At 43.0% G+C, this 22,222-nt stretch overlaps 1 protein-coding gene across 4 annotated transcripts in view; it reads right to left on the bottom strand.

Annotated features, from left to right (window-relative positions):
• Nucleotides 1–22,222, bottom strand: part of HYDIN (HYDIN axonemal central pair apparatus protein) — a 362,157-nt gene that overhangs the window by 97,422 nt on the left and 242,513 nt on the right. For all 4 annotated transcript variants that reach the window (XM_053606972.1, XM_053606955.1, XM_053606945.1 and 1 more), the window contains 12 exons: nt 21,269–21,446; nt 20,185–20,312; nt 19,005–19,138; nt 18,445–18,581; nt 18,079–18,206; nt 17,736–17,927; nt 17,253–17,402; nt 14,272–14,511; nt 8,183–8,351; nt 5,647–5,820; nt 3,430–3,603; nt 604–777 (listed from right to left, as the gene is read on the bottom strand). In XM_053606972.1, coding sequence (XP_053462947.1) covers nt 604–777; nt 3,430–3,603; nt 5,647–5,820; nt 8,183–8,351; nt 14,272–14,511; nt 17,253–17,402; nt 17,736–17,927; nt 18,079–18,206; nt 18,445–18,581; nt 19,005–19,138; nt 20,185–20,312; nt 21,269–21,446 — 1,978 coding nt within the window. The remainder of the gene's footprint in view (nt 1–603; nt 778–3,429; nt 3,604–5,646; nt 5,821–8,182; nt 8,352–14,271; nt 14,512–17,252; nt 17,403–17,735; nt 17,928–18,078; nt 18,207–18,444; nt 18,582–19,004; nt 19,139–20,184; nt 20,313–21,268; nt 21,447–22,222) is intronic.

Genomic DNA, 22,222 nt, shown 5'->3' with positions numbered 1-22,222 from the left:
TGATAACTGCCCCAACTACCCTTTTCCTTCAAAATAACCCCCCAATTCTTAGCCTTGACTTTCTAGCCTTGGTCAAATATGATTGGCGTCAACCTGCCTTCCTACCCCTAATCTGCTGTCAGCTTCCCTGCTTTCTTGGTCTGGACTGTCCTCATCCCCATTTAAGCCCATTAACATTCTCCTGCTTCCTCCAAGCCCATTTCCATGAAAACATACTCAAACCACCCTTTGGAACCCACTCGTCCTGATCTTTCTCTTTCACAGGGGTTAGTACTGCTGTGAACATTGTTTTCCTCTGCCGTGCACGAGCCCATGTCTGCCTCCCCTGGGTTGTCGGTCCCCACAGGCCACAGGTGCAGGCTGTATTCTACTCATCGTCCCGTTCCCTAAAGTGCCAGGGGCACACCTGTATCAGGCAGGGCAGGAGCCCAGCCATGCTTGGTAAGAAGAATTCTTCTCCAGGCCACCAAGTTGGGAGCATGCTGGCAGCCAGCCTTCAGCCAGCCTGTGGGAGGCCAGCTTGGGGGGACCAGAGAAGATGGGCATTACCAGTGGGGTTGCTGGTGACCTGTGGACACAAAGCCAGGGGAAATGGGCCCTTACCAGACTCCTCTCCTTCCCTCACAGACTGCTCGATGGCAGCCCTGATGCAGAGCTCTCGGGCCCGGATGCCTGAGACGTTGTTGCTGTCGGAAATGGCTTCCAGCACGACGGAGTCGATGTTCAAGCAGGCGGCGTTGTAGTACTTGGCCATGCTGACTGCGGTGGCTGACTTTCCTGTAAAAAGGGCCAGGGGGTTGAATTGCGTGGTTCTCATTTGCTCAGTGTCCTAGACAGAAGAAGTCTCTACAACACAGGTCCTGGTAAAGAGATCTCTCTGAGGATGCTGCTTCCAAGTCTCTCGTGTAGCCAGAGGTGGCAGCAGCAAGGAGGAAACCCCAGCCAGAGTTCAGGGAGGTGGGCCTGGCCCCAGTTCCACCACTGATGCAGCGAGGAGGAAACCCCAGCCAGAGGTCAGGGGGGTGGGCCTGGTCCCAGTTCCACCACTGATGCAGCGAGGAGGAAACCCCAGCCAGAGGTCAGGGGGGTAGGCCTGGTCCCAGTTCCACCACTGATGCAGCGAGGAGGAAACCCAGTCAGAGGTCAGGGTGGTGGGCCTGGCCCCAGTTCCCCCCACTGATGCAGCGAGGAGGAAACCCCAGCCAGAGGTCAGGGTGGTGTCCATCACCTCCAATTTTTATCATTTCTACATGTTGGGAACATTCCAAGTCCTCTTTTCTAGCTACTTTGAAATATATAGTACATTTTTGTTAGATAGGGTTAGCCTATTAGAACAAATTAGAACATATTCCTTTCATCTAACTGTATGTTTGTCCCCATTCACTAATTTTTCTTGATCTTCTCTACCCTTTCCAGACCACACAAATGTATAAATATTATGTATATTAATTAAAATTTAATAAAAAGATCACTATCTGTACTGTGACTTGATTAACCAGTTCCCTATGCCGGATGTTTCAATTGCTCCCACATTTTAAATTCTGGTAAACAGTGCTGCAGTTAATCTCTGTCCACATCATTCATTATTTTCCTTTTTTTTGGCCAGGGCTGGGTTTGAACCCACCACCTCCAGTATATGGGGCCGGCACCCTACTCCTTTGAGCCACAGGCGCTGCCCCTCATTATTTTCCTAAGAAATTTTTAGAAGTAACATTGCCAGGTCAAAGGGTTTGCACCTGCTTTTCCCTCTCTTTTAAAATAATTTAATGTCTTAGGTTTTCCTCTAATATTTTAATGTTTTAAATTATGAAAAGAACACATGCTCAAATAACTCAGGAACGTACGAATCCAAGATGAAGTGTCCTCCCTCCCCTTAACTCTGGATCTGTGGGGTCAGCAATTTAACACTTTGGGGATCATCTCTTGGCATATACATCATACACAAAAGGGTCTTTTACTTTTTCAAAAATTATATGTGCTAACTTATCCATAAACAAAAAGGGCAAAATAACTAAGTGAACAGTCTTCATGAAGACTCCTAGAGAACTGTAAGGCTCCATAAAAATGCCGAGAATATTACTGCTGTCCTCTGCACTTGGGTATACTTTTCATCTGCAGATGTAACTGTGACTGAACCCTCCCTTAGAATGGGGCTGGCAAGCTCCTTCCAAGTCAGTGCATTTTCACCGCTAAGTCTCTAGCTGCCTTCATTGTCTCCTGGTCAACGGACCTTCCCTTTCAGTTCTTTCAGGAAACACAAAAATGGCATGAGTTGCTGCACACGGTGGGGTCTTCAAGATATTGATTTAAATTATGTTCTTATTTGCCTTGTTTGATTTTTATCTCTTGCTCCCAAATCTGGCCTTCCACCATTTAGGTTCTGATTTATGACTTCTCAAGGAAAGGTTCTTCAAAGGGAATGGATTGTGACATTTTTAGATTCCTGGAGCTTCCCAGTGATTAGAACATCGAAAATGCCCCATACAATGTAACCTGGCTTATTGTACCCTCAATGAATCCCCAACAATAAAAAAAAAAATGCCCCATAAATGTTGCCTGTATGAGTGACAGTAATTGGATCTGAAAAAGGTTTCATTGCCCTTCTTCAAGTAAGCTGAAACTAAGAGAGGTTGCAGGGCATCTTCCCAGGGTCCCTATGCTCTGTCACTTACTAACTGGGTGACCTTGGGCAGATGTCCTTGAATTTCTCCAAACATTAACTTCCTGTGAGGTGGGGCTATCAAACTCTCTTCTGGTTGAGAAGTTCAAATGGACAAATGGATGGGAAGGAGCTCTGTAAACTGTGAATCACTACACGAGTTGAAGGTCTTGTGGTTTTGCTCCTTTGGTTTTTTGATGAAGTTAGCAAATGTAATTTTGGAGCCAATAAAGGGTTCTTGATAAAGGATGGCTCACTCTTTGACTGGTTGACAGAAAAATATTCCTTGAGAACACACAGCATGTGATTGGAGTCTTTTTCAATGGGGATTCAAACTCCAGACATGGTTATAATTATGAACGGCAATTGTCATTGTAGTAATAGTGATGATAATAACAAGAGAGTTTTCTTTGGGTATTTATTAGGTGGGTGGGATATGTATTTTATATAAATGTTCTCATTTAATTCTCGTGACTACTGTCTAAAACAGATATTCTTATGCCATTTTGAAGACAGGGAAACTGAGCATGGCAAACTTAACTTTCTCCAGTGCACCTGTCTATAAATGGCAGTGTTAGGATCTGACATAGGTCTGTTTGGCTCTGGGATCCAGCCTTGTAATTACTCTGCTATGCTGTGTTTCCCAGATAAGATCATTAGTGTCTGCCATGACCACACAATTGATGTGATGTTGCCACCCTGAAAGCGACAGAGTTTATGGAGGTGACATGGCACTCCTGACTTAACCTCCCTTGAGAATTATCGCATACCTGACAGGGGCGTCCCATGGATGATAATGGCGATGCCTTTCTGGTTCTTGGCCAAACGGGCTTCTGCAGAGATGTCGATGCCCAGGTGGCGAGCGATTGCCCTGCTCACTGGGTTGTTTTCTACCTCTCCAACTTCTTCAGCGGATTGGCTATCCAAGCTCTGAATCTTGTCAGCTGTAAGTTAAAAATATGTGTGTATGGGCTGGGCACAGTGGCTCATGCCTGTAATCCTAGCATACTGAGAGGTCAAGGTGAGTAGATTATCTGAGCTTAGGAGTTCAAGACCAACCTGAGCAAGAGTGAGACTCCCATCTCTACTAAAAATAGGAACCCCCCCGCCCAAATACCCAGGAGTGGTTGCAGGTACTTATAGTTTTAGTTACTTGGGAGGCTGAGGTTTGAGGTTATTGTGAGCCATGATGATGCCATGGCACTTTACCCAGGGCAACAGAACAGAGTGAGACTCTGTCTCCAAAAAAAAAAGTGTGTATGCACATGTGAGTGCATGTGTGCATATAGCAAGACTTTACAGGGGTACTGGTGAAAATGGGAATGAGTTTTTAAATACCACAGCAAATGTTGCAGCAGTCCTGGCCTGTTTGTTACGTATGAGAATGCCCTTTTGGGCTAATAATTTGTCTGTAGTTACTAAGATATAAAAACAAAAATACTCTTTGACTTTAATTATATTTGGGGGAATATCTTTTGCTGAATAAAAGAAAGGGCAGTTGTGGAAAGAGACTATTTATGGTGGGAAAATATTAGGAACTAGCTGAATTTGCAACATTTAGGGAAATGTTAAAGAGTCAATACACAGTAGTGATTAAAATAATGACTTAGCTATCACAGGCTGGTAAACTACAGCCCGCAGGCCAAATCTGTCCTGGGATATGTTTTTGTAAATCAAGTTTTATTGGAACACAGCCACACCCCTTTGATGACATATTATCTTTGGCTGCTTCCATGCTACAAAGGCTTGTAGCAAAGACAATAAGGCTCACAAAGCCCCAAATATTTACTGTTTGGTCTTTTATGGGAAAAATTTAACACATGGTGATTTGGATAAAAAGTATTGGCCTAGACAAATGTCTATAATCAAAAAAAGCAATACATATAGGATGCAGAGTGGTGTGCAGCCAAGTACACACGGTGACCCCAAACATGTTCCGTGTTTCAATACAGGACCAGGCTCACACTTTAAATTTTGTTTTGTAACTTGCTTTTTTTATACAATATATCTCGGACATCTATTTACTGAGATATAAATCTAGCTCATTCTTTTGAAATAGCTGCTAAATAACTCCTACTGTGTGGTTCATCACAATTTAACTGCTGATGGGCATTTAGATGGCTCCCAGGTTTACCCATTGTAAGCACTGCGGTGGGGTTGGCTCTCAGAGGGCCCAGGCATGGGGAGCAGAGCCAGGCTGTGTGGGGTGGGAAGGCTGCTGTGAGAAAGCAGGAGCCACTTGGGTCAGTAGAGCCAGGGAGGATTAAACACAAGGCAAGGAGCCGGGAAATTCCATCTTTAATCCCAGTTTTGCCATCAGGTTCTCCTGCCTTAATTTGCTCACGTGGTTGACCAGGGTGAAGGATGACAACTTAACCAAACCCTTTAAAGATCTCATTAGTCTTGCCCATGATTCCTATTCCCTGAGGGGAGCACCTGACAAGGTCTCTTATACTTTATTATGGTTTACTGACTGGCAAACAAATGGCCCCTGTGAACCCACTTTTTTTGAATCCAATTTTGTAAATATAGTTTCAATATCTCATGCAACTCAGGGTAAATAATTGCCAGAAAATGGGCCCACTGTGCTGGCAGGTCAAGAGGAGGTTTTCCTAATGGACCAACGGGGGGCACCCTGGGAAGAATGCCTCCTGCCCTCTGAAATGTTTCTCTAAACACCTCCCGGTCTGCTGGAATTTTAGTGCCGAAGATTCAGGCCTCCAGATTCACACTTAATTTAGCTAAAATGCACATGATGGTGGCAAGAATATGTTATATTCTGAGCTTATCAGCAGGCCACCATGCTAGTTCCTAGTGAGAGTCGGGGGGAGAAGTGCTCCTCCAGAGGGCAGGTGTGTGTGGCGGGGCAGGAGGCACTTTACGGAGAAAGGCAACAGTTTATTCCAAATCCATTTGGAAATCTACCAAATAGATTTCCCATTTCTGCTTAGAGATAACTGGTACCAAAGATTAAAATGCTTGGTTACTTTGAAACATTAATTTTTCTACGCTTTCCTCGTCCTCATCGTCATCGGGGTAGGTCTTAGACTCGACCCTAGGGACGTGCTCCAGGTTGGATGTGACAGAGATCCCTTGGCTGAGTGACGTCCTCTTTGTGCTCACAGAGGTTCCCTGATCTGATGTGGGAATATCTTCATCTTCTGCTGGGAGCAAAGGGAAGAGGGAAGAGTTGGGGGGGCACAAGGGAAATGGGGGCAGAAAAGGAAAGGAAGACAGAGGAGAATGACTATTCTGGCTCTGTGACCCTGCACGACCCAACCCCAACACACCAGTAGCACAGTCAGTTGGCTGTTATGTAAGCGTCTCTCTGCATAGTGTTTCTCCATCATAAAGTTTGTTTAAATACCCAAATTATGCATTTGCTTAGGAAATTGGGAAAATTCAAAAGAGTCCCAAATGATAAAATTTAGCTGTAAATAAAGATAGGGCTAGATGAAGAAATGATAACAGAGGAATTACGCTGAATTTCATAGCTCTCCGGTTGATTTTTAATTTTTCATAACTAAAGCTTGAGGTCATTTTGAACGTGCTGAATTGTAGTTTGCCGTCCCCCATGAACTTTCCCCACATTGTTGTTAGGAACAGCTACCAGTAGGTTGGCCCAACACCTCCTCGTTGTCCCTAGTCTGTAGTATTTTAGGGATGTAGAGGGCTGGGACTGCACAAGGTGACCCCCTCTTTGTTTAGAATTTGGATCTGAGCCCCGAGAGGCTACAGCTCTCTTGTGAATGGTGGAATGTGCTGAGGGCTGCAGGCCTTGCCTGGACACGGTCAGGGGAATGGAGAAGGACCATGAATAGCACGAGAGCAGAGTGAGGAGATGTTCAGGGAGTGCTGGTGAGAAGCAGACTGTGAGCCTTCCTGGGGTCCCTCAAGACCGACTGGTCCTGGCTCTAGACCATCTTCCATTGGAACAAAAGGAAGAGTGAACGTACAACCCCGATGTGTAAGGACATCGGGGAGAGCAATGAAGCCCTTCTCTGTCCTTACAAGGTGCTTTATGTAGGGAAGCCCCATGAAGCCTACTGCCTTACGCCACTGGGCCGTCCCTTTGACTTTCAGTATCTTTCCCCCACCTCCTTCCTGAATCAAAGGCAGTGGCCTCGTGTCATAGACTCTTTCTCCAGCATTTTCGCTCAGTGCTTGCAACACAGTGGATGCTTGTTATGGGCTTAATTGTACCTCGTCCCCCTCTAATTCACATGTTGAAATCCTAAGGCTCCAGGCATGTCAGAATGGGACTACTTGGAGATAGGGCCAGAAAAAAGTAATTAAGGTAAAATGAGGTCATATGGGTGGGTCCCAATCCAAAGGACTGGTGTCTTTATAAGAGATTACAGAGGGAGGACCCTGTGAAGACCGAGGGAGAGGGCAGCCATCTGTAAGAAGAAGGGCTTCAGAAAAAGACAGCTCTATTGACACCTTGATCTTGGGCTTCTAGCTTCCAGGGTTGTGAGAAACAGAATTCCGGTTGGTTAAGCCAGCCAGTCTGTGGTATCTGTATGGCAGCCCTAGCTGCCTACTACCGTGCCTTGAGCCTAGTACCATGCTCAAGGAACAAGACAGGAGGATGGGTGGGATGCAGCCTGCTTCTATTATCTTCTCCATTTAGGCCAAACCAGGATTTTCTGATTAGCTTTCCTTTCTTTGAGAGGTAGCGAGACTCCCAAGGACAGGAGAAAGGACTCCATTCAATCTTTAATGCCCTTGCCCCTCTAGCACTGTTCACCAGTCACTTGTTATGTCTCAGCCCCTGTTCCACACCCTGGACTTACAAGTGGGGAATATGAGATCACTGCCTTTATGGGGGTGCTTGGCTAATGGGAGAGGCAGGTATGAAGAAAATAATTGCCATGTGATGACTGTTCCACAGAAGACAGCAAGAAAGAAGAGGGAGGCATGTTTGCAGAAAAAGGGCAGAGAAAAGCCACACAGTCCCACAGTCAGCCAGGAACCTTCCCACTCAGGCATACAAGAGAGGTCCCTGGCAGACGATGGGACAACTTGGGGCTGCTGGGCTAGAAAGGGTGTGCTTATGAGAGCTCAGTGCCCCTTGTGGCTGGGCCTTGGCCTTGAGGCCCAGGGAGGGCTGGCCTTTTTCTTGTGTGAACTCCCACCTCCTATCTCTTTTGGGGTTCCGATTTTTACCTTGCCTGATGCATTACCCCAGTGCACCCACAGGAGGTGTGGACCTTGCCTTCTGTTCGCTGCAGTTTCCCATCTGTGTGTGCAAAGCCCCTAGCAGAGTCCAGCATGTCTTCCATCATCTATACCAGCTGTTTTTAAGACTTAATTCCCTACTGGATTCTACTGAAAGCAGAATGTGTTTCAGCCTCTGCATCCATGAAAGAAGCATAACAGGACCTATTTTGTAAGGATTAGAAATAAAACACACCAGGCACGTGGCCTCTCCTGGGCACCTGGCAGGTACACAGCAGGGTTAAGTGATTCAAAGAGGCCGGGGCAGTGCTTGGGCCATGGTTCCCCATGTTGAGTTCTCACCGTTATCCTGCGCCAGATTCTCCAGAAATTTTGCCTTCATCTGTTCCTCTCTTGACCTCTTTATCTCCTTAAAGTACTCATACACCTCCGGGGGCAGCTTCTCCCCTGGGTTGCGGGGAGGCAGCAGGATGGTGTTGTAGGAGTCGTAGCCCTTCAGCTTTCGCAAGATCTGCTCAAGGGGAGAATGGGAACCGCTGTTGGTGTCACGGGAAGTGTCCTCCCGGTAGCGCTAGGTGAGTTTGCTCATTGACCTTACAAAACTCCTATCTGAGGCTGAGACTTGCAGAAATACTTTCTGGATTTCAAAGGGTGGGCCCTTTGGCGAGGTCTAAGAAGCAGGGCTGAGCTCTGAACTTGTGGGGATACGGGATCTTTATTTTGCTCTATTTCAGCCTGCGCATTTCACATGGAAAGGAATTGTCTCCAAAAATAATATATATTGCTGGCCCCATATGCCAGAGGTGGCAGGTTCAAACCCAGCCCAGGCCAAAAACTGTAAAAAACAAAACAAAACAAAACAAACAAACAAAAAAAACACCCCAAAACCCATATATTGTTTTTCTATTTCATTTTTTTCTATGAAAGAAGTACAGAACTCTATTATCTAATTTGAGTGACACATTCTTAAAAAATATTGTGGTTAGTAATATTACACTAAGCAAGGTTGTTGTCTCATAAATAGAGGGTTTAGGGAAAAACAGGTAAAATGGTATTTAGTGTGTGTGTATGTGAATGTATATTGGAGTGATAAGATATAATAAAATACCTACAGTGCATTTTACAAGGGTACATGTTAAATTTACTAAGTATAGATTATAAATGTCTTAACACAATAACTAAGAAAATGCGGTGAAGGCTATGTTAACCTGTTTGATGAAAATATTTCAAACTGTATATAAAACCAGCACCTTGTACCCTATGATTGCATTAATGTACACAGCTATGATTTAATAAAAAATAAAGATATAATAAAATACAGGATGCCCGGTTAAGTTTGAATTTCTGGGAAATAAATACTTTTCTTTAGTACAATTAGGTCCCTGTAATATGTGGGACATAATTATACTAAAGAAAGGTATTTGTTATTTATTTGAAATTTAAATTTAGGTTGTCAGCTTGTTTTTTCTCCTAAATCTGCAATCCTAATGTGTATATATATATATTTATGAGGCAGTAAAATGAAGTTCTAGAAAGCATTTACTTCCTTCACAACCTGATTTCTTCGTGTGAAATCTGTTTTGGTAGGCAATTCTTCTCCAGGATCACCATTTTTATTTGTGTGAAAACCAGTGCTAATAAGTTCATTCTAAAATTTACAGGAAAAGGCAAAGTTAAAAGCCAAATGGAGAAGAATTCAGGGAGAAGACTGTCCTGCCAGATGCCAGGACTTACTATGAAGCTGCAGTGGTAGAGTGGGACTGATGCTGGGAGAGACAAATGAGCTGAGAATCTACCCACGCATGTATGGGACTTTGACACAGGACAGAGGTGGCAGGGCCAATCAGTGTGGGAAGAAGGAATACGCCAAGGACTGGATGAGGTAGGGGTCCAAAGTCCTGGCCAACTTGTAGCAGCTGGGGCAATCTGAAGGGCTGACCCAGCTCCCAAGCTCCTGTTTTGGTCAGCTGAAGTCCGTGTTGCAATGTTGCCACAGCTCATCCCTTTCTGCCCAGTTGGTTTCTTTCTCTTGACAGGTGTGCTCCTGAGTGTGCTCTCAGGAAACCTCCCAGTCAGCAGAGGGAGCTGTGCCACATAAGCCATTAAGGATCTCATAAATACCTATTGAAAAGATGCCCTTCCATAGGGCAGACTCCCATTCTGAGAAAAACTGAGAGTGGCCTCCAAAGCAGGCAGAGGGTACACATCGCAGTGAGGGAGATAGAAGATTCCACGACTGAGTGAGGTAGCATCCAGAGGAAGCAGAGCCGCCTCAGCTAAGCCATTCTCAAATTCCTGACCCTCAGAGATCAAGAGATGACAAATTTGTTTCGAGTTGCTAAATTTTGGAATACTCTGTTATGCAGTAAGAGGTAACTAATACGGCATCGGTTGCCATGGACAGCAACGCCTTATGAGAAAACAATTGAGCAACACATTTAAGATACTCAAGCAAAGAAAACTTGAGCCAAGGATAGATATTGTATCCAATCAAACTGATTCTCAAAAACCACAGATAAACAGTTATGATCACGGAAGTACTCAGGGAATACTGCTGCCATGATCCCTTCCTGAGGAATTCTCTAGAGCAGGAGTCCTCAAACTATTTAAACAGGGGGCCAGTTCACTGTCTCTCAGACCGTTGGAGGGTCGGACTATAGTCAAAAAAAAAAAAAAAAAAACTATGAACAAATTCCTATGCACACTGCATATATCTTATTTTGAAGTAAAAAACCAAAACGGGAACAAATACAATCACACCACTTAATGCGGCCTGCAGGCCTCAGTTTGAGGACCCCTGCTCTAGAGAATAGGTTTTAGACAACCCAGAAATGACTGAAAAAGCTTCACTGTAAGGATTGGTGTTGGGCACTGCTCATGAGGGTGTAGCACTAAGACTCCTTAACACTATCAGCTCCAGAAATATTGATAAAATACAAGTTGAAAGTATGGATGAAGTGTATATGAAATGATTACCTAGTAGGAATTAATTGGAAGTAGAAGAATATCATTTTAAATTATAGGGTGGGGAGGGACGAGGGAAAAAGAGATTACTAGCCAATTTCATCATTACTCAAAGTAGGGAATTATGAAGCCATTTCTAAGGAGTAGGGCTCTAAGGGTATTAGACAAGGTGGTGTAGTTCAAGGCAGGAGAGCCGGGTGTGAGTGTGAAACGTGGATCTGGAGGAGCAGCTAGAGGTTGTACCATGCTTGTGGATAACAGGACTTGGTGGTCTTATTGTTGGTAGGAATATTGGTATTGATATGTGAAATGTGAAACTATTAAATATATATTTTATACGATAAATTGATATGTAAGCTAATATCCAAGATTTTTAAGAAAAAACAGAAACAACTAACTATCAAAGAATTTAGATAAAATACTTGTAGCTGAAATTGGAGTCTGAAATATCATTATGCATTAAGATTTTTTTCTCTCTCTTAAATACAGTATTTCCTAATTCTGTCTACTAAAAAGACTTAGAAGGAGTCACAACTCAGTGGTCCAGACTCTGATCTATAAATACCATTTCCTACTAAATGGAACCAGGGACCCTCAGAGAAATGATTGACTCCAGATGTGGGCGGGAAATGGACTTATTGAGTCTAGGATATCTTAGGACTATTTTCCTTGGCTGTGGCTAATGAGACCTCACCTCCCTACAAACCTATCAGTAAAGGCCATGTGGGAAGCCTGGACTTTCACCTCCATCTGGTGGTAAAGAGGTGCCCCCTCCTCCTCTCTGCTAGGTGGTGTCAGACAAGGTCTAGTAGAGAGTCAGAGATTTTATCACCACCCAGTGGTACTAGGAAGTACCACAGCTCTTCCATCCCCCATATGGAGTCAGTAGAGGTCAGTAGTAAAGAGACTCTTGTGCCCTTCCCAGCCAAGGAGATGACAAAGGAGGCCTTGCAGGGAGAGTTACCATTCCTGCCAAGTAGCAATGAGGAGCCCCTCCTGTTATTGTCAAAGAAGGCTAAAGAGGAATCTGGACTATTACTCCCACCTGGCAGTAAGAAGGCAGTACCTCTCCCCCTTGTCCAAGCAGTGTCAGAGAAGGCTAGCTAAAACAGAAAATTTAACCGAAAATCCTCTATCATACTAATAACCATGACAATTTCAGCTTGAATTAGGAAAGAAAATGAATACACAGCAACACTAAGATAACAGTAATAGTAGAATTGTCTTGCAAAGATTCTAAAGCACTCATCATAAAAATGCTTTAATGAACAATCATGAACATACTTGAAACAAATTTATAGAGTCTTGGCAAAGAAACACAAGATATGAAAAAGAACCATGTAACAATTTTAGAATTGAAAAATATATTTACCAAAATAAAAAACTCAGTAGAGGAGTTCAACAGCAGAATAGAAGACACAGAGGAAAGAATGAGTGAATTTGAAGATGAAATAATAGAAATGACTTAATCTGAACAGCAGAAAAAAAATAGACTAAAAAAATTCTAAAAAAATTAATTTAGGGGGCTGGGTGCAGTGGCTCCCGCTTGTAATCCTAGCACTCTGGGAGACCGAGGTGGGTGCACTGCTTGAGCTCATGAGTTCAAGACCAGCCTGAGCAAAAAACAAGATCCTTTTTCTACTAAAAATAGAAAAACTGAGGCAAGAGAATCGCTTGAGTCTGATTTGGAGGTTGCTGTGAGCTATGACACTATGGCACTCTACCCAGGGCTACAGCTTGAGATTCTGTCTCAAAAAAAAAAAAAATTAATTTAGGGAACTGTGAGACTATACAAAAGATCTAACATTAGTGTAATTTGAGTTCTGGAAGGAGAATAGAAAGAATGTGAGGTTGAAAGAGTCTTAAATAAATCCTCAGCCATAAAAAAGGATGCATTAATGCCTTTTGCAGTAATTTGGAAGGAACTAGAGATTACTATCCTAAGTAAAGTATCTCAAGAATAAATAAATATACCACCTATACTGTCTAATAAATTGGAACTAACTAAGAGGCACACAAGTACACAGAGGAAAGTAAAAGTCAGAAAATCAAACAGCGGATTGGGGGGAAAGGGAAGGGTAAAAACTCACCCAACGAGTACAATGAACACTACTCAGGTGATAGGCACACCTATTGCCCTAACTCAAGCCATGTAGCACAAAGATCTGTAGTCCCTTCATATTTTGAAATGAAAATTTTAAAAAAACTGGTTGAAAATTTTTCAAATTGGGAAAAAGACAAAAAATAAAAATCTACAGATTTAAGAAACTGAGAAAATCCCAAACCAAATAAACCAAAGGAAGGACACATTGCAGTCAAACTTCCATGAACTAAGGCACAGAAAGATTCTTAAAAGTGGAGAGCAAGACAAGAAATCTTACCTACAGATAAAAGGCACTTCAAATAACACTGGATTTCTCATCAGGCTATAGAGGCCAGGGCTGAAAGAACTTTTAGGCAGAATTCTATACCCAGTGAAAAAAAATCATTGAAGAATGAAGGGGAAATCAAGACATGCATGCTCAGATGAAGAGAAAACTAAAAAAAAATTTATCAGCAGACCTGCACTAAAAGAACAGCTAATGGTAGCTCTCTAAACAGAAAGAAAATAACATTAGAAGAAACTTTGGAATATCAGAAAGGAAGAAAGAACAGAAAGAATAAAAAGATAGGTAGATATAATTCATTTTCCTTCTGTGGAGTTTTCTAATTTATGTTTGACAATTGTAATACAAAAATATTTAAGACAGTTGTATTAAAAAATAGGAAGGATAAAGGGAGACAAAGGGAAGAAAGGTTTCTAAATTACACTAGTACTGGTAAAATGTCAATACTAGTTGATTATAATGTTATGCATACATAATGTAATATCTATAAGAAATAACTAAAGAAGCTATACAAAGAGATACATTAAAAAACACTCTAGGTAAATAAAAATGGAATTCTAAATAATGTTGAAGCAACCAACAGGGAGGCAGAAAAAAGTAAACAGAACAAAAAACAATACATGAAATGGCAGACTTAAGCACTAACATACCAACAATTACATTAAATGTAAATGGTCTGAATACAACTAAAGACAGAGATTGGGAGAGCTTATTTAAAAAAAAACACACACACAAACTACCCAATTACATACAGTCTACAAAGAACTCTACTTCTAATATAATGATAGAGGTAGGTTGCTGCCTACAGCTCTTTACTGTTTGAATTTTAACCTTGAATGTGCGTTCGTTTTTCAATTAGTTGTTTACAATGAATAATGGAATCACAAAGAAGCAATGTATTCTGCTCATGTCAAACAAGGTCTGTCAGAAAAGCTACAGAGAAATGATCATTCAATTGACAAGGAAGGGTTTAAGAGGAAATGTCAGAAGGAAGTTTCTTCACCCAGAGAAGAGAGCATGAACACATGGCAGGGCCCAGCACACAGAGGAAAACGGAGCTGAGCTTTGGCCTCTGCTCACCTTTTCTTCTGTGAGATACTGCTGGTCAAATTCTAAGGAGTAAAACTCAATGGGGAAGTTGCAGGGATTCTTCACTATCACCTCTGCCTCGTCTCCAGGTGCAAAAGGCAGCAGTGGCCCCAGCTCCAAAACTGAAGGACTTAATTCCAGGCGTGGCTCCAGACCTTGCCCTTGTGCCACCAGCGTAAGCTTATGAGCATTCTGGGCAATCTGGAACACAAGATTTTGGCTGTAGAATTTCTGGAAAACACAAAAACCAAACAAACATCTGATTTTTTTTTCTATTACATGCCACATAAAACTGAACACCACTGAGAAGAAAAACTTGTCTGTTTAGATTGAATTTTCTTATAAAGTTGCATAGGAGTGATTTATATTACTCCTATACACAGTATCTAGCATGCCAGGCACTGTACCAAGTGCTTCATCACTTGTGGCAGCCTGAATGTCACCCCCATGTCCCTCAGACTTTCCAGTGTGCTCAGACTCACAGCTGCCTCTATCTGTGTCCTTAGGCCCGAAGGCTCTCATTTCATGGGCCTTGCTGCCCACGGGCAGGGGACAGCAGGGCAAAAGTGCCAAGGAAGTAACACCTTCTGGGAGCAGTTCTCAAGCAATGACTCTCAGGAGTTACTGTATAAATACTCCAGTTCCCTTGTTCCTGGGGAGGAATGATTCTGACGTGTGTACTTTGTATATTCCCTTGGCATTCCCAAGTTTGGCAGAAAGCCAGAGCTAGGGCATTCCATTCACTGGGTGTAATTATAATCAGGGACCAGTGGATGATACCATAACTAACAAGTTCTCTCAAAATGGAATAAAAATCTACTTTCCATTCAGGTGTTCCTAATGTGATTCTATTGGGGAAATGACATAATATGAAACATACAAATCCACAGGGCTGATCCCTAGAGATCCTGACTGAGCAGGGACAGGGTAAAGCTAAGGATTCTGCCTTTTTAGCCAGATTCCCAGGTCATTCCGATACAGCTGGGCTCATGGCTTGGGATTAGGGCCCTGAGTGGCAATACAATTTGAAGAGCTTCTCCTGTCTTAGCTCGAAGGGGAAGAAATTAAATGGATGGCACGTATACAGACATGTATACACATAGAAATAGCTATTGTGGAACATAATAAGAGAATAAATTATTAGCTAAGAAGGCTTTTTGTATGGCTATGGGCTTAGCACCATGTGGCCCAAACTTCTATATTTTAATTGCTTTCTAAAACATTTCATCCATGTCTTTGTTTTCTAGCAGTGTCCTGAACACATGTTCTGAAGACATGCTGTAATGTCTAAGAATTGTTAGCGTGGACGTCAGTGACTTCTCTGATACTGACAGAGGTGCAGGATTAGATTGGGTGGGTTACAGGGATAACCAATTCCTTGTGTTCAGTGAATAATCCTCTTTCAGTTGTTGGAAACTTTTTTTTTTTTTTTTTTTGAGACAGTGTCTCATTATGTCACCCTCGGTAGAGTGCCGTGTCATCACAGCTCACAGCAACCTCAAACTCCAGGGCTTAAGAGATTCTCTTGCCTCAGCCTCCCAAGTAGCTGGGACTATAGGCGCCCGCCACGATCCCTGGTTATTTTTGTTGTTGTTGTAGTTGTTGCAGTTGTCATTGTTGTTTAGCTGGCCCAGGCCGGGTTTGAACCTACCAGCCTTGGTATATGTGGCCCACACTGTAATCACTGTGCTACGGGCACCGAGCCTTGTTGGAAACATTCTTTTTTTAACTTTGACCAATGAGAATTCAACATTTATGAAACTGTCTTAACACATCTATTTCTTAAAAACTATCTCACTGATATTTCCCTCATTCAATAATGGAAAAAAATCCAAAAGCTTGAGTAAACCTGTGGACAGTCTTAAGACTCTTTAAGAATGATGAACATGTTATTAATATTCTTTTAAAAGGGTTTGAGAGATTTTGATAACGATTAGAAACATGGGTTTTATTTTAGAATGAGATATGAAGTCATTCACTTTTCTTCTTTTCCACTGCAGATTCTTAAGCATTTCCTCAAAGCCATTACCAGGAAAGTGGGAGTTAACCATAGGTAGTCTATAAAATGTACATCAATTTTTCTTTCAAAATAATAAAATAGAGGAAAACATCCCAAATGCTCAGGGCTGTGAATAAAAGTCTTTACAGTGCAACCTCTTGAGATCCTCTCGGTTCCTAAATTTTATTACTTTTACTCTGTTCTTGGTCAGGAATAACTTTGTGCTGGTGGTGGTTACAAAAGAAATGTTTGTGAGGCTCAGGGGAGCCTACCCACCAGCAAGTACTTATCACGACTACTGATGCTCGCAGTTAATAGCTATCAAGACACTACACATTGAGCAGCATGCTGGGTATATTTTATTCAATGCTGTGTATTTGATCTTTCAAATGACCTTTGGGGTAGTTATTACAGGTAACTGATATAACTGAATCCCAGGGGCCAGATACTTTTAAATTCAGATTTTTATAAAGGTAAAAACAAGTGCATATACCCTGTGCTACCTAAAACTCTCAGCAGGGTCGGTGCTGGTCCCCAGTAACACAAAACATTAGTATTTTTGCAGGTGCAATGTTTCATTCTGAAAACTAAGTAGTCTGAAATTTAGGAAATCCCCCCATCTCCCTGCTTTTGGAGCTTAGTGGATTTCACAATTACAAAAGGGATTTTTGATATGTCATATAAATTTTATTTCATCTTTGAGAAAACTGAAGCTTAGTGAAGCTGAGTGATTTGTTCAAGAGCACAAACTGTGCATGCAGAGGCAGAAGGCCTCTTACCCAGGTCTGCTGGCTGCAGACCACTGGGCCACACAGCGCCCACGTGAACCAGCAAGCGCGTGAGATGCCAGATGCAGAATAGCGAGGCCCAAGGCACTCAAAAGGGCTTCCCGTGAGACTGAAACAAGCATGGACTTTGAGCAAACCTCGAGATCCAGGGAATCTAAATGTAGTCACATTTCTTTAAAGCTCACCTCTTCTTTTGGCATGAATTTCACTTGTACGTTGGACCTCTCTCCAGGATCCAAGACTCCAGACGTGGGCTGGATCTCAAAGATCCGTGTCTTTGGCTTTAATTCAGCTCGTATCTTCTGTCTTAAGTACTTTGGCATATGTTTATCCAGCTGGTTTATAAATATCAGATAATTAGATTATCTCCTATGGAGAATGGACCCATTTCATCTTCCACTCACAACGACGTGCATTTCCCGAGTATTTCTCAGGTGTCAAGGAATGAGTGGATATCAGAGGTACAAAGACATCTGAGCTGACATTATGATCTGATAGGGCCTCAGATGTTGGGTCAAGGGCCCAGATTTTATTCAGGAGGCAATGATTGCCACTAAAAAGTCTTTGAGCAGGAGATTGAAATCATGAAAATGAAGGCCTATATTTAGGATTGAAACAGTGATAGGGAAAGTGGGACCAAGAGGACCAAGGGGCCATGACTCATTTACCTTGCCAGAAATCTTTATGGTATGGACAAACCATTCACAAGGGACTTGGAGGTGATTGGAAAGCTGAATCGTTTCCACCAGGCATTGTCCACACTGAATCGCGGCAAACTCCACTTTTTCACAAGACAGAGTCATGGCAGGAATGATCACATTGGCTTGGAGACAGATGTGAACTGTTGGCCCTCCAACTACCTAGAGTGGGTATAAAATTGTTGTTACCATGTGGCATGAGGTTGGGGGAAGACTCATAGCTCTGACATAATAATTGGATCATCCCAAGGGCATGACCAACTGGCAAGGCTGGGTACCTGGAGTGTTGGGTGGGCCCCATGGTGCTTCCTACCTTGATGGGCAGCATGACTTCTTTGTTTCCAACAGGGAGATTGGCCCCTAGTGGGTCAAATCTCACTTCAAATGTTTCTGTTTCACCATAAGGCAGATTCTTTACACGATCCAGCTCGGTACTGAATCCTGGAAGAGGACAAGACAAAACTTCTTTGTGGGAAAGAGAAACAGCAAACACAAGCTGCTCTAGACAGAGCCCTTTCTGGGGCAGGATGAACACTTGGAGTACCCCTGAATGGCCCAGCATCTCTTTTAGGTGACCCCTGCAGACACAAAAATGTTTTGCTCCAGAAGGACGGTATAGATGGGTTCCTTGTTAGAAAGGACCGAGTGCGATCGGAAAGGGTCTCCCCAGCCTGGTTACCTGTGTCTTGAAGGACACGCTTTGCTGCATGGAAGCACACTGGAAAGTGACTTGTGTTGGTGATCTTGATGATGTGGGTTCGGACCTCACCAAGGACGATGTAGCCAAAGTCCAGGGTATACTCTGGCAGCTGGACTCTGAAACAGGAACAAGCTTTCCTTATCAGTCACTCACGAACCTGGAAGGCTACTTTTCAAAAGTGAGAGAATGTGAGGTCCCGTGCACAGTTTTACTCTCCAGAGAGGAGAACAATCACTAGCCACCAGAATGGATCCTAGAAACAACAGAACTTCCTCAGAAGTTCACACCAAGTCAGCTGTCATCTCAGAACACATTTGGCATGGGCCTGAAATAGGACTTGTCTGTTAGGCAAAGCTGGAGTTTTCTGACCTGAAGAGGCAGAAACCTGCCCTGTTGGCTTGATGCTGGGGAAAGGCAGATCGCACGAGGAGGGTGGATTTCACTCCTAGACGATCAACCCATGTTTCAGGGAGGACTCTGCAAGGCTCCATGGCTTGCTCTGCTACCCTTTGAAACACACAACACAGAAGGGCACTCACTTGATCAGTTTGCGGAGATTCCAATTGCTGCAGCAGGTAGTGTCGGTGGCCTGGGGGATGACTGAATGCTGATGTTCTAGTGCATAGCTTTGGACTATAAGTCGTTCTATTTCCATCTGGAGATGAGCACTTAACTTGAGCAAGAGAGATGGGCAAGTTAGCAAATTCTCCTAGAATATTCATTCTCAATGGGGATAGTATCCCCACAAAAGGGGTGAAAATTGGTTCTTGTTGGGTGCTGTAGAAAATATCTTAGATATTACAATGGTTGGTGGCCCTCCAAAAGGGTCACAGCACATAAATATATACACAGTATATTTGTGGTATTAAAATTTTCATGGGAAGGGTCTGGGGGAGGGCAAACAAATGAATACATCCACACCTTGGAATACTACTCAGCAGAAAAAAGGAATGAACCATTCATGTACACGACTTGAATGGATCTCAAGGGCATAATGCTGAACGAGGAAAGCTCATCTCAAAGGTTACGTGCTATACAATTGGTCCCAGCCATGGCTCCAACTCCCTACTAGATGCTCCACTTGGAAGAGGCACAGAAATTTCATGCTCAGTAACTGTCTTATCTGTAGGGATTCATTTCCTTTCCTTCCCCTCCCACCCCAAATTGCTTTCCCTCCTGAGTTTCTTACTTCATCGCTTCTTCCTTACTTTGTTGTCCAAGCAAGACACGTAGAGGTTACCTCTGTTTCAGCCCCATATCCAATCAATCCCTAATCCTGGCCAGTCCAGCTCTGAAATACTTAGTGAACTTGCCCAGTTCTTTCGGCCCTCTGTCATCGCCATTGTCTGCAGCCCCGCCACTGGCAACACTCCATCAGCTTTTAAAAAGCTGGTCTTTCCACATCTATTCTCAACTACCCAAGTCCCTGTCCCCTCAAAGCTCCACTTGGAGCCAGAGGAATCTTTTAAAGATGCAAAACCAATTACACCTGGCTTGGGTGGAAACACTCTTGTATCTTCCTGTTGTCCTCAGGCTAAAGTCCAAAACCCTTAATAGGTCCAGCCAGTGGCTGCTCACCTTTGGGCTCATTTTGCCCATCCTATCTCCCTCTTCTTTGCCTTAGCTGTATCCCTCTCCTTTCTGACCCTCCTGCCCCTGGGCCTTTGCACACACTGTCCTTCTGTGCACTTCTTCTGTGCAGGGCAGAGTTAGTCTTACCTCCGTAGGTTCATCCTCAGCTATTTCCTCAGTTATTAGCTCAAAGTGATCGAGAGTTTCATATTTGTTGTACTCTTTTTCTATGTTTTTTCTAGCCTGATTCAAGAAGGTTTCATACTTTTCATTTTCTGTAGGGATTGGAAGAGCAGGGGAGTCAGAAGGTCAGAGAAACACGAGTTGTATCTAAAATACAGGGTCTCAGCTTAGGGTAAAGTGGGTTTTGTTTTTTTTAATAGTTTAGAAGTTTGTTTCTATTAAAATTAAAAAAAATTATAGATTTAGGGATAAAAGTTCTGTTACATGTGTATATTATATAGGGGAGTATAGAATTAGAATTCAATGGATCACACCAACAGGAGAGTTAGTGATTAGGGGGGAATGGGTAGAAGAAAAGAGGGGTGGGAGGGCTTTCCTTGACCCTTTGTCCTTTACCTGATGTCAGAAAGAAAGAGCTAGAGAGGGTCTATGGTGAAAAGAGCTGTTCTTTAGGATTTGCCAAGATAGAAATACCATCCTGGTCCAGAAGGTATACCATCCTTGGCTAGGCACAGGGGCAGGCAGCCATTAAGAGCTAAGCTAGTCCTCCCACTGGGTAATGCCAAAAGTAAGAGGGCAGCTCTTGGTTGCCTTTCCGTATAGTTTATATTTGGAGACTTCTACTCCCAGAAGTACATCAGCCTCTGCCTTCCATGGCCTCTACAATGGCCATCCATGAGTGTGTTACTGGGAAAGGACAACTCAGGGAGACATTGTGGCCAGTAGGGACACGCATGGGATGGAAAAGCCTTCGGAAGCTAAATTTCCCCATCCCTTGGTAAATAATTCAATAACAGCAAAACTGGCCAGGGTCTTAATTTGGGACTGCCATATGCTAGATCTTGTCTCACTGAACTCAGGTCACCAAGTCAAATTCAACTTTTGTCTTTTTTTTTGTTGTTTGGTTTTGAAGTTGAGGATCAGCACTGAAGGGAACAAGAAGGGATTTCCAAGCCAACTAAGTAAGTAGCCATCAATCTTCAAAGAAGCAATGCTGAACTGTATCTTGTGTCTTCTGGTGGGGAAATGCTATTATGGGTAGCTATACCTCTGAGGTTCCTGGGGAGATCAAGGCAGATTCGGGGAAAGATTCCCTCTCCACTTAGAGTGATCTTTTCTGGGTTCAGGTGGGCAATCTGTATCTGGAAACTTCTTTCAAAGATCTCAGGTACTCCAGGTAAGTAGTAAACCTTCAACACTTGCTCCTCACGTGAACTGATAAAACCCTATGCGGTGGAAAGACCAGAGAGAACTTTAAAATTTGCAAATGGACTTTGACTTTGGGAGTTTGGTGGACTAGATAATCCCAAAGGCTGATTATGTCTCCATCACACACCTCCCCCAAGATTCATTCCTATGAAGCAATAAGAAAATGACCAGAAAACAAGAGAAAAATAGGCCACACATATAAACAGACATTTCACAAGAGGAAAAACAAATGCACTTGATCTTAGCCAAAAGGCCGAAAAACGATAGGAAAAACAAATAAATAAAAACAGTAAGAAAGGCTCACCCTTCTAAGTCATCAGGTAAATGCAAACTAAGATCATAATAGAATTTTTTTTAAACTACAAGATTGGTACAATTTACCAATTTTGTTGAGAATATGCATCAGAAGGAACTGATGGGGATGTCAGTGGGAATAAGCACTGAAAACGGTGTTTTCATACCACCTTATAAAGATGAACGCACATGGCCCATGACCCTCGATTCCACTCCTGGAAAAGCTCCCCAGGAAAGCTCTCCTGCATGTGGACAGAAACATGTGCAAGTCTATTCATGGCCGGGTTGTTTCTAATAGCAAACTGCTGGGGGGAAAATGCAAATGTGCTCTGACTGGGAAATAGAAATGGACTTTCAATTTCCAGTAGTTAGAAAGGGAATGTTATTCGGTAGTGAAAAGAAATGAACTATAGCATGTGCAACAACCTGGAAGAGTCTTGGAAACACAAAATGAGGAGGAAAAGCAAATTGCATAGACTACATTTGATGATGCCATTTT

The sequence above is a fragment of the Nycticebus coucang genome, chromosome 2 (genome assembly GCF_027406575.1).
Source record: "Nycticebus coucang isolate mNycCou1 chromosome 2, mNycCou1.pri, whole genome shotgun sequence".
NCBI classification, from domain to species: Eukaryota; Metazoa; Chordata; class Mammalia; order Primates; family Lorisidae; genus Nycticebus; species Nycticebus coucang.
This window is presented reverse-complemented; position numbering and strand designations above follow the sequence as displayed.